Source organism: Phallusia mammillata, chromosome 7 (genome assembly GCF_965637545.1).
Source record: "Phallusia mammillata chromosome 7, kaPhaMamm4.hap1.1, whole genome shotgun sequence".
NCBI classification, from domain to species: domain Eukaryota; kingdom Metazoa; phylum Chordata; class Ascidiacea; order Phlebobranchia; family Ascidiidae; genus Phallusia; species Phallusia mammillata.
This window is the reverse complement of record NC_137258.1, coordinates 21,294,344-21,311,767: the sequence shown is the minus strand read 5'-3', so window position 1 is coordinate 21,311,767 and position 17,424 is coordinate 21,294,344. Positions and strand designations below refer to the sequence as shown.

At 36.8% G+C, this 17,424-nt stretch overlaps 2 protein-coding genes across 2 annotated transcripts in view; one reads left to right on the top strand and one right to left on the bottom strand.

The window, feature by feature from the left end:
• The window catches only part of LOC145237907 (uncharacterized), a 43,342-nt gene that overhangs the window by 16,166 nt on the left and 9,752 nt on the right, over positions 1-17,424 (top strand). The window contains exons 28-51 of the mRNA XM_080100902.1: positions 568-734; positions 791-834; positions 1,249-1,456; positions 1,884-1,998; positions 3,759-3,915; positions 4,526-4,694; positions 5,862-5,971; positions 6,170-6,299; positions 6,870-7,060; positions 7,490-7,621; positions 8,163-8,288; positions 8,936-9,100; positions 10,295-10,414; positions 10,573-10,707; positions 11,048-11,177; positions 11,634-11,802; positions 12,110-12,291; positions 12,889-13,040; positions 13,602-13,838; positions 14,266-14,436; positions 15,031-15,194; positions 15,435-15,594; positions 16,606-16,766; positions 17,111-17,280. Coding sequence (XP_079957028.1) covers positions 568-734; positions 791-834; positions 1,249-1,456; positions 1,884-1,998; positions 3,759-3,915; positions 4,526-4,694; positions 5,862-5,971; positions 6,170-6,299; positions 6,870-7,060; positions 7,490-7,621; positions 8,163-8,288; positions 8,936-9,100; positions 10,295-10,414; positions 10,573-10,707; positions 11,048-11,177; positions 11,634-11,802; positions 12,110-12,291; positions 12,889-13,040; positions 13,602-13,838; positions 14,266-14,436; positions 15,031-15,194; positions 15,435-15,594; positions 16,606-16,766; positions 17,111-17,280 — 3,665 coding nt within the window. The remainder of the gene's footprint in view (positions 1-567; positions 735-790; positions 835-1,248; positions 1,457-1,883; positions 1,999-3,758; positions 3,916-4,525; positions 4,695-5,861; positions 5,972-6,169; positions 6,300-6,869; positions 7,061-7,489; positions 7,622-8,162; positions 8,289-8,935; positions 9,101-10,294; positions 10,415-10,572; positions 10,708-11,047; positions 11,178-11,633; positions 11,803-12,109; positions 12,292-12,888; positions 13,041-13,601; positions 13,839-14,265; positions 14,437-15,030; positions 15,195-15,434; positions 15,595-16,605; positions 16,767-17,110; positions 17,281-17,424) is intronic.
• LOC145237915 (proteasome activator complex subunit 3-like) lies at positions 2,056-3,488 on the bottom strand. The gene is made up of 2 exons (XM_080100913.1): positions 2,988-3,488; positions 2,056-2,394 (listed from the first exon to the last, which is right to left on the bottom strand). The coding sequence occupies exons 1-2, from the start codon at positions 3,486-3,488 to the stop codon at positions 2,056-2,058; spliced, it is 840 nt and encodes a 279-aa protein (XP_079957039.1).

The following is a 17,424-nucleotide window of genomic DNA, read 5'->3' as shown; positions in this document are numbered from 1 at the left end:
TTATCCTTATGCCTGCTTGAAGAGCATGGTTCTTGCTCTTGTAGTGCATGAAGTAGGTAAACCTTAAAATTTAAGAAAGTGAGTTAAAAATCTGTGTTCCACACGTAACATTTCATTGTTTGTGGAAAGAATTTTGCTACAAAACTTTTTTGTTCAAACCACGGCAGGCTTGTTGGCCCATACCAGTGTTATCAGGGTGACGATTGTCTTCCACAATTGGGCTTGTTTTTGACGTCGAGTGGAGGGTTTTATCACTGGTTGCGGATTGTGAAACGGACATGTTTTTGTTATTTTGCATGCATGCGTCTTAGCAAGCAGTTGAATGACGATAGCATTAGGCTCGTTTTGGGATTGTTTTTGATTTACATTCCAGTTGCGGTTTTTGGGCTAGTTTTAAAAAGTAGAGTGGCGGTTTTTAAGAATTTGACCTGACAATACTGGCCCATACATAAATAAGAAAACTAATACCTCTTTACTACAAAACGACTCGGGTTCGAATCCCACAGATTTTTTTTGCGATTTTACTGAATGAAAGACAATTAAAAAATCTTTATGTTTTGGTTTCAGGTGTGCTGAAAACTGCCGCACAAAGATGAACCCGACACAAGCATTAGGTCTACAAGCAATATGTCATAACTGCAAAGCCGAAAGGAGACCAAGATACAAATGGCGACTTTACGAAGTGGTAACATTAAGCAATGCGAGCCACTCGAATCCAAATTCTACCAACGAAGGTAACTTTTTCATTGAAATTTTTGTTTTGTTTTAATAATGCTTTTTGTTTTGCTAGCATCTGCACACACGAAAACAAAGAAAGAGCGATACGTCGAAATAGTAAGTAATAAGTATGGTGCAAAACGTTTAAATATCTTATTATAAAGAAATATAGCACTTTATTTGTTATGTAGACTGTTCTGTTATCTATGTTAGCCAGGGTCTTAAACTGGCTGATAAAAAGTTAAGTTATAACCCATTATTTGTTTTACGAGAGAAAAACTGTTTATTTTCTATTTTACCTACACATTTTTTATTCGATAAATTTCTTAGTAAACAAAAAAAAAATAGTTACAATATTAGTAAGATTAGTAAGAAATGTATTAGTAAGAATAAAACAAAACAAAAATGATTAAAAAAGATATTCAGGTCAGGAGCTACACAAGAACTTATAAAATATCCCACTTTAAAAGCAAACTTACTGGTAGCGTAAATTTCATTAAATCTTCATCAAATATTTCTACCTTTCCACAGCTTGGTTGGGAAAAAAAATCCACAACCAATTCATCCCGTCCTATAGTAGTCCTCAATAAGAACGCACTAACAGGAGGTCGTCAGTACGTGATGAGGGTGAACATATCAATGGACGGATTGGATGACCGGGTGTACAGCTTTTCTGATTTCGACTTTCTCACGAACTTACCTCCTTTCGGTGGCGAGTGCACCACCGCTGGATCGAACGGTAAGATGACGTCACATAAGAAATACTTTTAGCAAATGACATGGTTATAGCATACGTCTATGTTGACGTTAATATCGTTTCCAATTTGTTAACGTTTACGTAAGCATAAATGTTTTTCGTTAGGGAAACGCAGTCGTTTATTGATGTTGCTTTAGTGATGCCACAGTTAAATGTGGCGAATTAATAATTAGTAGTTTTTCATACTGTTTTTTTTGTGACGAAGTATTTTCTGCGAACAAGGAATTGCTAGAACAGAATTGTTTCTGGCCAAAAATATTACATGTGATGCGTCATGGCTCGTATAAATGCCAAGATTTGTTCAAAAACGTTTGTTTCGTTTCGTATAAAAATTTAATTTTTCTGTTGATCTTATTCATTGAAAATTGTTTAAAACCAATCGTTTTATATTTCAATTCAAAATTTTCAGGAAATTGCCAAGAATTCGTTCCCCATAGAAAAATGCATCTTTTCAGTATTGAACCACGTGAAACGCTCACTGATACCACTGTGGAGAAATGCGCGCAATTCTGCTGTCTAACAAGGTAAACGTCCACATATTTCTACAAAAAAGTAGAACATAAAGCAACACACACATTGGATCAGCAAACAAGCATGTTTTCATTGTTAACACGAGGACAAAGCACCTTGTCCATATTCTTCACCACAGTATCAAGCAATGTAACACAAGAATTCCTAACTTCTCTTGCAATGAGGCGCAAACTGACCACTTCTTTCGTGTCAAGTTCCTCTATGGCCCGTTGATAGTCGTATACTCCGGTGTTTTTGGCATATTTACTCGCCAGGTCGGCTCTAGTAAGATGGTAAAGCGATAAAGCTTGCAGGAACGCCCCACTTTCAGCTTCCACCCGTCTTATTTCTTCTATCATGTCTCCTTGTACTTCAACGCCAAAGTTGTTACCGTCTTGCATTGCTGGAACCTGAATGGCAATGCTGGGTTTATCTCTTAGCATGTGAGGAAAAAAATACACCACAAATAAGATAGTAAACAAAGGCGAAGTAGTAAGGTGGCCTAAAATTCGAGCCCGAACCCGAATCGTTTTTGAGAAGCCCGTTAGGCCCTAACGTTCGATTGACAGGCCCTGTACTAAAGACATACACAATAGACCAGTGGTTCTCAAACTCGGTTTTCGGGGCCGCATGCGGCTCCCAACTACTTATTTTGCGGCTCGCACCAGACCTCAGAAAACCACCAAAGATTGCTATTTTAGCTTTTAAAGTCATCATCTTTAGTGATTTTCTCAAGGTTTTGTTTTTTTGCGGCTCCCTACACACTTAAAAAATACCATTTGGCTCTGACAATAAAAAAGTTTGAGAACCAGTGCAATAGACAATATTGACACAAAAATTGTCCAGATTAGGCGAATACCTGGACTAACCGATGTTGATTTGTTTAAGCCGTACCACATTACAAATCATTTGTACAAATCACAAGTTTTGTCCGAATTATTTGAATTAACCGAATCCGAGGTTTACTTTATTTAGAAACCCTGTTTTAATTCTGATCGATTACCTGTAACTGCACCCATGCTCGGACAGTGTTACAGCATTCAGTAACCTGTCGTAGCTCCGGTTTCAATACCTCCATCATGGAACATATATGAGGATTACATTCCAATACAGCATCGGTGTCGCTATCATCATCACTGTCGCTCTTGTCGCTGGTATCGACCTCCGGTTTTGCCTTCTTTCGTTTCAAAATCACTTTTTTCAGCCTCTTAGCTGGAGGTTCTTTAACTTCTAATTCTGAATCTGAGTTCATAGGAGTGTGAAATTCTTCATCACTGCTGCTGCTGTTTGGCGGCAGTTTTTGGGTGGAATTCTTTAGTTTTTGACGCTTTACTTCGACTAGTTTTTGACAACTGCTTCGTACGGCTTCTTTAACTGTTTCTACAGCCTTATCATTGAACAGTTCGCTTGTTAAAAGATCGTGAAACCGACGACATAATGTAGGAAGCTGGGTTTCAAATAAACTTTTCGCATCGTCCCTTAATCGCGAATTAAATTCCTCCATAACGCAAAATGTAGTCAGTGAAAAATATTAACAACTATACCGCAACAGAATAGTATCTCTATTCATATTTTAACTTATTGTTTCATTGATGATTGTGACGTAACTGTTGCCAACACAATTGCAATTTTTGCGTAATAATGTTTAATTTACAGAACAGTTATTGCTTAGACAAAAAATGATTAGGTATCATTAAAGCAATTTATGCACATGTTTTACATTTTTCGTGTTTAAAATGTCAACAAACTAATCAAATAAATGTTTTATTTATAGACTTTTCATGTGCTTATCCTTATCATACAACAACATTACATCAGAATGTGTATTATTCGACCAAAACAAGGAATCTTCGAAACAAGGATTAAAATATTCACCCGATGTTGATCATTACCAGCGGTTGTTTTACAGAGGTGGTGCTGTAGTAGACGAGGTAAGCTAAATATTTCCCATCAGAAATTGCCCAAGTTTTGAAGCAAATTTTGAAGAAGCATTACACTTGTGGCCAGGTTTTTTTTAAGGTTTGGTTTGGGTGACCGCTAAGTAGTTTTAAGAGACCGCAAGTGTTTCATTTAAATACCAAAAAATAACCATATTTGCTTAAACGAATTATTTATTAGGCTACTGGCATATTTTGGGAAACCTCTGGAGAAATTTGGGGGACCGTTTCGGTCCCCCAAAACACCTTAAAAAAACACTGATTGTGGCCAATGTTTTTTTAACATACACTGTGAAAACGCTGGATAATTATATTTGACGTCACAATAACTGTTTTAGACGTCAAAGGAATGGGGTTTGATGACGTAAACGGAATGAAATTTGACGTCACATTAACTTATTTTTTCTCTTTTTTTCTTGGTTTTTAGGATTATTTGGCCTAAATTTGACTTTCTTAAGATATTTTTATGTTTAAGAGGCTTATGTCATTTTAACTCAAATGAATCAGTTACCATAAAACTGTTTTTAATCAGTTTGCACATTTGTCATACGTTTCCACTAATTTGTGTACATTCAATTCTAAAAATTGTTTTGCCACATTTCAGGTCGTGTTCGAATGCCGCAACTGGAAAGACGAGGGTGAAGAAAAGGCTTACCCCCCACCGGGAAAGCGACCCCCTAAACCCACCCTTACGTATAAGTTCACCACATTGCCACAATCTAATAGAACAGAACGACTGCTCCTTTACTTCGGCAACGTTCTTACTACCCCAGGTAAATTATTCCAGCTATTTCGGTATACTATTTTAGTTTTATTGTCAGTTGTAAAAGAAAGGTGATTGGAATAAATACGTTTAAATTCGAAATAGTGACAAAAGCGAAAAAGTAAACTGATATTTGCGTGATCATGTTTGTTCGATCTTTTTGTAGTAATGTAACAAACAAATTATTTCGATTTAAATTAATTTTTTGGATTTAATGTTCTAAAATTTGCACTGAAGTCGGTTTGCAATGCACTACTAAGTATAGGAGGTAGGGTTGTTATCAAACAAATAATTATTTGATTATTTGAAATTTGAAGTTATTTGAAAATTTATCAAATAATTTTTGACACATTTCAAATATTCAAATAATTTTTTTTCTATGCTGTAAACCTTGATAAAATATGCAAAATCAATTTACTTGAATACATTTGTAACATTTTTATGAAATTGCTGTTACATAGAAACACTGCAACATATGTTTTCAGCCTTATATTAGTAACCCATTCCCCAAAAAATGCTAGACAAAAAAGCATGACAATTTACTGTTCATTCCAGTATCCGTTACATCCAGGAATATTGAAGTTATTTAAGCAAGAGAATAAAATGTAATAGATCACAATTCAATTCAGCAGAGTATCCAAACAGAAGCTGTTGAAATAAAGTGAAAAAATACACATGGAAATACATATGGTTTTGCCGAATTACGGAGAATGACTGAAGCATATCTCTATCTAAACTAATTTGTTATTTTAAACAGAAAAAAGATGTAGCCTAGATTTAATGACTAGCTATGAGAGCTTGCAAAATTTGTTTAGCAATTTCCACTATCTTATTTATATATTTATTTGATAATGACTCTGGGCCTTATGTATCAGGTATTCTAAATTATTTGAATTATTTGATTATTTGATTTGAAAGGGAAAAAAAAATTGATTATTTGAAAAATTAAAAACCTTTATTTGATAACAGCCCTAATAGGAGGGCACATGGTCAACTTAGACAGGTTGGATTTGCACTTGATTTGTCGTCACAAGACCGCATACCTGTTACATGTTAGCGCCCGTTTTTCGATACCTATGCCCGATCTGTTTTTAGGTATTGACTTTTACGTTTTCTAGCTTCAGCAGTTTTTCTAGATCTGTATGTGTCTTTGGTTAAATTTCAATTATTTTTTTAGGAATTTCGATGGCTTTAGGAGACGCGAACGACAATTATGGCGTCACAGTGATTGCACAAGTGTGTGATATGTATGGGGAATGTGCGCTATCAAACGTTATATATCTGCAGGTGGGTCTGTACAGTAAAATTATCAGAGTGTTACTTTCATTCTTTGACAGCTGTCTTTTTGATTTCATCATATTTTACTTTTTTCATAGTAAAATATGATTTATTTATTTTTGCTTCGGGAGTGTTAAATAAAAAAAAATTCATCCTTTATTTCTACCATATTTCTTTGGACGTCTTTGTAAAAAAAATTCCTATCAGATTGTTCCACCCAATTCTCCACACATGGCAGCTACATTATCAGGTATCACAAGCGGAAATGCGAGTAAGCTGGCGATTCTATCCAACACTGGAAACAGCAAAGCAGCGGCTCAACTCGTACAATCTATATGTAAGCGAAACTCGGCCGTATAGCCACATATTATTTTTGATACAAAATTAAAAAAAATCCACTGTGCGATATTGCACGGTTTTTAATTAATACAACATTACATTCAGGATAAATTTATTGGACTAGGTTAGGAGGTAAATAAACATTTTTACATAGATTTACATAGAATAACAACAAGATTATGATTTACCTTTCATTTTGAAACTAGCAAGTGGGCCGTAATCATTTTTGACACACGAACTCCCAGAGTATACTCGAAGAAACCACTGTGAGCAATATCACTGAATCAGTGTTTTCAAATCTTCAAGGAAGCAAAAAACAATAAAATGTATGCAATAAGCCAGGTATCGAACAGAATAGGTGAGGCATGGCTTTTTAGTTGTGTCCAACAAACTGGAGTCCCGTTGGATGGTTACACCAGCCAATACGACCGCTGCACTGATGAGACCTTACAAGTCAAAACAATGTGCACTGTCTGCAGCTTATGGTGTAGGGATTTTAAATCAGCAGAAAACAAGCCCAGTTTCGAACCCCTAACCTTGCGTTTACCAAATCTCACATTTACTCCAGCTTCGATCATTAACATGGAAGATGACGACGTCGTCCACGTGACCAACTATACCGCCGCTAATCTCACAACGACTCGTGCGTGGACCACCACACCCGCCCCTACCACCGTTGCTATGACGACCGCCGCTTCGTATTTGCACAACGCTTCGAGAAACGCGAGCGACTCGATTCGCAAGGACGAAAAGAAGAACGTAAGTAAAAAAATAGAACAACAAAAACGCCTTTAGACGGTTTTTTGTTATGCTGGTAAAAGGGTAATACCGAAAAAGCCGGACTAGCTAATGTGTATGTTAGTTGATGTAAAGTGTAAACCATAACTTACCATTTAAAGTCGATTATACAAGATTTCTTAAGCCACATACAGCTTGAACACCAGCACTGTCAAATCTCGACACATACTATTTGGTCATTTTGGGTTAAGATAAACATAAATTCATAACTGGGATCAGTTCTAAAGCGTTCATGCACACCAGCGATCACGGCACACTCGTGTCAGAACTCTTTAGCTTATTATCACAACATCTAAACTTGACAATATTTAAAGGGTCCTCCTGACAGTTTTACAGACAAACTCTTTTGCTTTCGTCCAACCTAACAACGTGCTAAATTTTCCTAATTAGCTTCGTTCTGACGTTGTTCGTGCGCTCTCGGACGCCACTAGCGGTATGACTTCAATCGACAACTTGCAACAAATGACGAGTGCCATGAGCGCCATCACGCGGAAAACTGACGAAGTGGATGAAGGTGCTCAAGTAAGTCGATCGTTGCAATCCAAAATCACACCCATTATCTCGCTATTGGCCCTAATACTTATTCTATTCATTTTTTAAGCTTTTTAAACCCTTTTACTTAAAGTTAAGTAAGCTGCAGTGAGTGCACACTGTTTGGCATCAAACAGATTTGGTGAGGCATGGTTTTCAGTCTGTTACGAACAGTAGTGCCGTAACATGGCTGCACTAGTCTTTGTGGTCAAAGTCTTGTCACCAGCTGCACTGCTGAGACCTTATAAGTCGAAATGGTGCAAACTCTGCTGCTTGAACAAACCTACAATGGTAACTTCTAAAGCAAAATATGGTAACGCCATAATTCACAACAGACAAAAAAATCCAATGTCTGCAACTGCTTACTTATTTATGAATGTCTCCCTGCTTTCGTAAGTAATTACTCATTTTCATTGATCTTTCACAGTGTTAAAGCCACGTGTTTTCGAACTGTATGCCTTAAAACGCAAGCTGATGTTAATTATACATTTTGCAAACCGTTGTTTAACTGGTAACATTTATGCCACTATAGAAACAAGCGGCAAACACTGTCCGCCAGATGGCAGGCTCGCTCAACCAATTTGCAGAGGAATCAAACAAAGAAGATGTGACGTCAGCAGCTTCAGACATTGTCGGTTCGCTAGGAAGCGTCGCAAAAGTGAGTAAACAAACAATGGAATTGTGTTAGAACAAGTTTTTCCCAGAATAAATGCCTTCCATGACAAAAAATTGGCTCACTGTTAAGGTAGAACTACTAACACTGGAATTTGGCTTGCGTCCGGTTTGGTAGGTGGCGCAACGGAGCATAGGCGTTTATGATGCTGACTCAGCAATCATTCTTACCATAAACCCAAATTGCTGAGTCAGCACCATAAAAGCCTATGCTCCGTTGCGCCACTTACCAGAAATTCCCAGACCAGGCGCAAGCCAAAGTCCAGTGTTAGTAACTCTGCCTACTGTTAAAAGCTATTGGAATTAAACTACCGCAATTTATTTAACTAAACTTCTATGTGCTTATTGACATTTTCACGTTTATATTCCCCCAAAATACTCTGTTCACTTGTTGCAGTGTTTTAATGGTAAACATATCTTCTAAACTGGGCTCTTTTAAATCCCGTCCTTTCTTAATCAATCTGTGAATAAATTAAGGCCACTGGGACAAAAATAGTTCGAGATCTACAAATGTTAAGAAAAGCTGTACAAACTGAAAAAGAAAAGCTGTAATTTTTAAAAAAAACTATTTCTTGTATTTCGTTCGCTTTCAACAGTGTTTAAATTCAATTCACAAATTATCCGTGTCGTCAGGCGTCCGAGACAGACATGGGCGACTTGAAATCACAACTGATGGAGAGAACCGAGATTGACTACAGTGTCCTGGATCAACGCGATCTCTCGCCCGATGAGTACGAGTATTATAACAAAAAGAAACTAAAGGAGGAAAAACGAAGAGTGAGAAGGAGCGCACTCGGAGTAAGAAATACATTTTTGCTGAAACTTTTGAAAAATGTCTAAATACGTTTACAAATTTTAATTCAAAATGGCCTAAAATGCAAGCTATGTTAGCTAGGTTATACTTGCGTCATTGTGACGTCACATGTATGTATGAAGTAATATTGAAGAATTTGCTGCTTATTATTTTTGCTTTTCTGCTATTTCTAATGCATACCAATGCACTTTATACATTGGATTTGACGGGTGCAAACACAAGTGGATGTAAAACATAGTAGTGTTACGAAATGTGGGTTAACAATTCAATAAAACTGACTAAATTTAGCGGCCTAAATCGCAATTATGTTCATTTTCTTTGGCCTCGGCTCCTACTAGCCCAGCGGTTCCCAACCTGTGGGTCGCGACCCCAACTGGGGTCGCATGGCAATTCGCTTGGGGTCGCATAAGGCAGGGCTAAAACATGCGGCCCGCAAAGTAACTTTTATAAGTTATTGTTTTTTACTCATGCGAAATAGCCTGTCAGACCAGTGAGTTTAGATGATACAATCATTCTCTATTAGTGGTATATGCAACGTTTCAGTAGGATGATCGAAAACAGCCCACCTTAAAATCAACAATTGCGATTGTTGCGTCATTGTATGCCATTGTTTTCGCACAAAGCAATAAAGTACAGTTGGTTCTTTCACACTGCGCCACTGTATATCTGTATGTATAATGGCAGTAATGAACCTTTTTCTTTTAAATCTTAGAATTTTTGTTGTTGTCATGTTACATTGTCACAATGTTTCAATAGTGCGGCCCTAGACCTACTTCAAAGTTTGTTTTTAGCCCTCAAGATTGTTTGAGTTTGACACACCTGGCCTAAGCCATGGCTCCCAACTTGTTTTAGGCCAAGGACCACTAGCCCCACTCAAATAAATACAGTAAATTTTAATTTAGAGCCTACTAATTTTTGACCTTGGGGTCACCGCAACTTGGTAAATGTTATCATGGGGTCACGGCACCAGAAAGGTTGGGAACCGCTGTACTAGCCCTTGTAGTTGAAATTTTTTTTCGTAAGTTATAAAAAAGATGACGCCAAGTTAACAGATGCAATAAAAGTAATTTATACCACAGCAAAAAATAGATTTAGCTTTTCTCGGGCTTAATATACCGTTCGTTTGTATTTTGATCTTAATATATCTGTCCTGGTGTTTATATACCGCTCTGTTGTAGTCAGAAGAAGTTGTGAACAATGCTGTGGAGGCGATGGGGAGCACTGCGAGCGCTTTGCTGGGCAAGCAGATGGAAGGGGAACCACCGCTTGACGTCAGCTCAGATCAGCTTGAAATGAAGGTTTGACGCTTGTTGCTTGTTATAGCTTTGTTTATTGTCGTGGCCTGATGCTCTGATGCAGTGAGATCGCAACAAGTTTACCCTCAAGCCTCCAAGCACATACTTCAATTCTTTGCATAAGATTGCTGACCCGGAACCTTGACTTTATTTTCACTCAGGTTGAAAAAACTTCACCTGGTGACCTCGCGAACCGGAACATTTCAACCGGAAGTGGAACGTTAATTAAACTTCCGGACACAAACACTTTGCTGGGAAATAATGCAACAAACCTCACAGAACCAATAGATATGCAGGTATAAACTTGTGTGGTTATATGTCACGAGTTAACCCTTTTTTTTCACGGAACGCCGAACTGTTACTTTAGATTTGAAGTTTAGAAAAAAATGTTTGTGTTAAAAAATAGTATACCAATTTGAATGACACACATTTACAAGTCTTCAGCATCACTATTGAATTTCGGGTAGTTTAATAACGTGTTAAGTTTTCATATATTGCTGAACAATAAGTTTAAAATAAAAAAAAAACACTTTTTCTTCTACAAGTTAATTTTCTCCTTAGCTGTTCAGTCAAGTAATAGTATTTTGCTAATCCAAAATGCGTAGAGTTTAAAGAATCGCATTTTGTTATGTTTAGGTGACAGCGTTTAAGGAAAATCCTTTCGGTTTCGGAGAAGACGCAGCTTTTATCGATTCTCCAGTAACAATGTTAAAGATTGGAAACAATAATGGCGAACAGATGGGATCTACCAATGATACTGAAGATGGTAAGGTTTTAATGTTGAGCCATCGCTAGACAAGTTGCTGAGTCAGTGTTTATGTTATGTTAGGATTTTTTGTTACCTGGGGGTTTCCGTCAATAATATGATGAAAGGCGATTCCGGCTAATTGCAATCCGGTTAATCGCATTTTTCGTTGAATATTTGAAAATGTCCACATTCGCTAAATGATAAATTGTGAATTGCAAATTCAAGAAAAAAGTTTGGCAAAATGTTGCTATTAACTAGAATAGACTCTTATAAAACAGTTTTTCGATTTGTTTTGCTAGAATAGTACTAAATCTGTGATGATTTTGTTTTTCACAAAAACATAAAATAAACTTTTGTTTTTACTCAAATATGCCACATGAATAACATTTTCTGAAAAAAATTAAACTTACACATTTTTCTGTGTAAGACTTGTTTATGATATTGGTTGCTATAGAAAGCATATTTATTCGCTAGATGTCGACAAACCGGGGGTGGGAATTTCTGTCCCAAGCAAATTCGACTCTAACCGTGATATGGTGACTGTGGAGAGAAACATCAACGATACCGGATTGTCGATCAGCAAATTCGAAGTTATTTCAACCAACAACGCAGTTTTAATCATAGTTGAACCCGAAGACGAAAGGTGGGTACAGAATATAGAACTAAAAAAACATCAAATATCATTTTTGGTTTCTTAACATTATAGTAGAATTTTAAAATATCAGCTAAAAACGATTTCAAAAGATAACTATTCTACTTAGTTGTTTAGAATTAAACTAAGTTTTTTGAAAAGACAAATTTAAGTTTTCTAAAAAAAAATATTAAAGATGCGAAACGACAGTTTTAGAACAATATTTTATTTTATAATTTAAAATCAAAATCGAAACTAGTTTTTTTAATCGTTTTTTATCAAATTCAAGTTTGAATTTTTTTATTATTACGTCACACAGGTCGGAGTTCGACATCTACATACGTCATCAATCGAAACCGACCGAGGAGTTGCACGATTACAAGTTCTCACTTCCACACAAACTGTGGGAGGTGAATGATGACACTGAATTGTACAAGATCATTATTCCTGAGAAGGAAGTCCTTAAAGTCGGAGTTTTCTTCATTGGGATTAAAGACAAACGTAAGAATTTTTTTGCAAATGTTTGCGAATGAATTTATTGCAAACGATTCGCTTAATCGCTCACCCCAGAGGTGTCCAAAGTGCGGCCCGCGACTGCTTTCAAGTGGCCCGCAGCTGTTGTTTCAAATTTTGCTGCGTGTGGCCCGCCATAATTTGAGTTGAGACGTCATATATCAAGATAATCTCATGTTGTCATAGAATATTGGTTCCGTCAAAAAAAGAAATCATCTTAATCGTGGTTAAACTGTTTTATGACATACTTTTACCACTAACGACTTAATTATGATGTAATACTGATGGTAAAGTAATAAAATGAGGCCCATATAATTCGCATCTAACTTGCTTATGACATACCCACGTCACTAATGACGTCATTGAAATGTAAAATTTGCATTAGCTTTGTTTCAAACTACCAACTCAGTGTAATTTTAATGTTCGTCGCTGATATGTTACATACAACGCCATGAATTAATGACGTCATATAATGTAAATTTGTTACACTAACTTAATTCCAATCCACCAACCTAATAACGTAAATTAACTGTTTGTCACTATTACGTCACAACGACGTTATTAATCGAGTTTTCTCGTGTGTAGTGAACGTAACTCAGCAATCGACGGGAGCTCGTGTGAGGAGGAGACGATCTATCGGGGTGAAAAACTCCACAACTTATCATCTGCTGATTGCGACTCCCGGATGCAGGAGGTTTGATCAAGAGAAGAAGAGCTGGACTGGAGACGGATGCAGAGTGAGTGGAGTCTGAGCGGGTTTCGAGCAAACTTTGCGCAGTTATCCGTAGCAAATGTTTGTAGCTACAGGGTTTGAATTTACCCACCAAACAACATGGTTCAGGGTTTTATGAAAGTTTACTGTGGTGAAAATCTGATTTTGTATTCAATCTGTCGGTTACTTAAGAATACAAATTGCCTTTTACAAAAAAACATAAACGGTTTCACAATAAACTTACTTTAGCGGAGAAATCAGAATCGGAATTAAGATAAAAAATGTTGACTAACATACTGTTACACAGGTGTTTGTGTGACGTCATGCTGTGTCGAGTATTATCATTATACTCGGTCAAAAGAGACACTTGTACAGTTGGCGTATTCATGATTTTATGACCACTGTTCAGACATTGCTTTTCAGCCAGTTACTCCAAACAAACTGGAGTATCGTTAGTATGACAACAGCACTGATGAAGCTTTGCATGTAGAAACAGTGTGCACTGTCTGCAGCTAACCTAGTATCAGTTTTGGATATCTATTACAATTTATGAAAACATGCAAATATATTGTTTTTCTGTTTAAAGGTTGACAGGCGGAGTACTCCAGAAGTTACAGAGTGCGTTTGTACGAAGCTCTCCGCTACTTCAGTATTCAGTGCTGAGTTTTTCGTTCCTCCCAACACAATCAACTTTGCAACTGTGTGGGCCAAAGTGGATATCGCCGACAACCCAGCAGTATTTGCAACAATCATCTCATTCGTGATTTTGTACGTTATTATGTTGGTGTGGGCGAATCGCATGGACATCAGTGATGCGAAAAAGGTACTATTTTTTTAATTGTTTAGTTTTAATTTGAAGATACTTTTAATTGTTTTCTATTTGAATAAGGTTATTCTGACATAATAATTGACATTAAAACTAGGCAAACATAAATGTTAAATTTACATTTTTAAGATCTCTTGAAGATTTTGACGCATTTGTTTAAAGGACCTGTTGATTCTAAGAAATTTAAAGGAATTTTATGAAATTTAAAGGAAAAATATAGTTTTGCAACATAGTTTTTAGAAGCTTTTTAGCAGGAATTTTAAGTTAAAGTTGCGCATAGTTTTGCATACGACCCTTACATCATGTTTATCTACAACCGCCTAAAATTTGTTGTTTTAATTGAACCAGGCACCTGACATTTTTTTCAACCACCTAAGATACAATTTTCTATGTTACTTACCTAAACTATAATCTCACTACCCAGTGGAGTTTGAAATCAACGTTGGACAACAGAAAGGAGGATAAGAATTTATACCAGGTGACGGTTTTTACTGGACATGGAAGAACAGCTGCTACTCACTCCAAAGTTTCTTGTGTTATCTTTGGTGCAAACGGAAAAAGCAGAGTCAGACAGCTTGCCATCAAAGAGGATCAGGTGATAGTTTCGCCATCTTTAAGGCACTTAATACACCTTTCGTGTATCAGTATATGACTTGTTTTTAGTGTTCTGTAAATTTCCTCAAACAAATACAGCCAACCTCGGTTAAACCGGGTCTTTGCCTTATTTGGCAAAACTTGTGGTACAAATATTTTTAATGTGGTAAGGCTTTAACCAATCGACATCTGTTAATTCGGATCTTCCCCTAATCCGGAAAAGTTTTTTGTTCTTAACCGAGGTTTGCTAATAACTTTTTCGAGAAAGGTACCGTTTTGAAAAACGCAGGTCTGTTAATACGTCAAAGTGTGTGGCGGTATGCTAAACAATTGTTTTAAGTGCTCGACCAAAAAGAAGCACTTATAAAAATATTATAAAGGTCCACCAATTAACAGTGTACAGAAACATTAACTAAACTTGGTTTGTACATAGTAAGTAGGACTCCTTTCAAAATGTTCGTTATTTTTTTGTCAGTTGCCAACAAAAAATCATTCAAAAGACTTACATAGCCTCTTATGTAAACTTGTTAATCACAAGTCTTTGGTACTGATCTACCGAATTAAATTTTACGTGTTTGTGTTGCATTTATGACAGACCCCGTTCACAAGAAGCAGCGTAGTTCATTTCTTGATCCGCGAACCTAAAGACCTCGGGGAGCTCACGCACGCCCACGTGTGGCACGATAACTCGGGAAAGGGTGAAAACAGGAGTTGGTATTTGGATCAGATTGTTGTACAGAACGTACGACTCGGCAAGAGGTAAGACGTTTTTACCAAATAATGCTACACAGGCTCAGCTGTGAACCCGTCTAAAGTCGAATCACAAGCACTGTTGCCTGCCTCGTATGCTGCACATGTCATCTTCGTAGTAGAGGATCGCCAGATTGACCAGTAATCAGTTGAGATGAACATAAATTCATAACTGGGATCAAGCGTTTATGCAGACCAATAGCGTTTTATTTCGTTGTCATTCCAACATTGAAACACGATTTATTTCAGATACTTCTTCATTTGTGACGAGTGGCTAGCTGTGGATCACGACGACGGAAAAGTTGATCGAATTCTTCCAGTTGCAACACCAGAGAACATGTCAGCTTTCCATCGTCTCTTTGTATCTACCACTACACAAAAGTTCACTGAGGACCACTTGTGGATATCTGTAAGTGCTTGTTGTGTTTGAAGTAAAAAAAGAACACAGTATTATAATGTGTCAACTAAGCACTTTGCCTACTTCATTGTATAACGTTGTTTATGTACTAGGAATACGTAAAAATGCTGGTTTTAAAATAGGGCGTTTGACATTTTGAAATGCAAAGAAAATTTATCATCCAAAATCATGTCACTTATATCAGGGCTTCTCAAACTGTGGGTCGCGACCCCAATTGGGGTCGCGAAACATTACGGGTTATTATGTCAGTCACAATAAATGGTATACGTGCGTACATTTATTGTTTAAACATCATTCCCGTGTATTCAAACTGCTCTAAACACATTTTGTAGAACTTAAAAGAGTATTACCAGCCTAGTAACCATATGCGCCAGACTTTTTATGCCTATTGTGTGCAAACAATGCGAAAAAGCAGATACCACAAGCGTCACAATAGAGATTATGACGTCATAAAAACTAAGACTGTGTATCAAGTTAGATATTAATTTAGACTTTTTAGGCGCCATTAAATGGTATATATTTAAAATATAAGTGTTTCTTCATACCCATCAAGGGGTCGCGTAGAAATTTCTGTTCTAAAATGGGGTCGCAGAGCGAGAAAGTTTGAGTAGCCAATAAGTAATTAAGTTTATGTGCTGGTTAAAAGTATTATGTCCGATTTTCTGTGTCTATTTATACTAAACCTATTTGGGCCGGTTTTGGGCTTGAAAAAAAACGGGCTTGGTTCACATTCTGCGTCCGTAATTTTTTGTTGTACATTACTTATCTAAGTAGGTAGTTGCTAGACTTGACCTAACACCCAACAGCCCCAAAACGCCTTGTTTCGATTTTTGTCTGTTAATGTCCATTATGTATGTTTTCTTTGTTATTGTCCATCAATCAAACTTTAGGGCCTAAATGGGCTTCTTAAGAACAATTCGGGTTCGATGCATTATAAGTGTTTGAAGCAAAAATAACAGAAAAATGCTTAAAGATAACCTATTAGCCTTATATTTTTCACAGTTATTCTACCGACCGACAAAAAGCAATTTCACGCGAATGCAGAGATTATCATGCTGTATGTGTCTATTGTTTGTGACGATGATTGCAAACGCCATGTTCTTCGAGAGAGGCGGGAGTTCAGATACGACAGGGACCACTGCATTAAAAGTTGGACCATTTACGTAAGTGCAAAAGCTTAGCTGTTATGTTTTTGGTAAACTGACTGGTTATAGCTTTTTTAGTAATAACTTCTTGCAAAATTGCAGTCAAGTTTTTTTTATCCTTAACGTTGGTGGTTCCCAACTGTTAACTTCCTCCCTTCACAATTCAAAACATATTATTATCAATTGACTACATGGTAGATGCTCAACCATACAAAGATCATTTAAAATTGGGTGTTTTATCAAAATCACAAGTCATATTTCCAGATATTAATTGTCTATTTACAAACCACATTTAGAAAAAAAAGTAAATTTCTCCCCTTAAGTTTTAAAATTCTTCAAAATAACGCAGCATTCTTTTGTAGTATTTCGCCCTTGGGGTTGTGGACGAGCTTCTGTAGCACGCTTCTGGTTGTCCCGGTAACCACCACCATTATGACGATGTTTAAGAAAGCCAAGACCAAGGAGCAAGAAAGAATTGACAAGGAGGAAAAGAAAACCATTGCTGAGGCGGTGCGAAAATTTAACACGAAAAGTAAGAACTGACGACCACAAATGCAATGAAACCACTTTAAAAATCAATTCCTAATGTAAAAACTTTAAAAAACTTACTTCCCAATTTTACCCCTCTTTAGCTGCTGAATAAAGAATTAAGCTCTTTGCGCCACCCATCAAAACT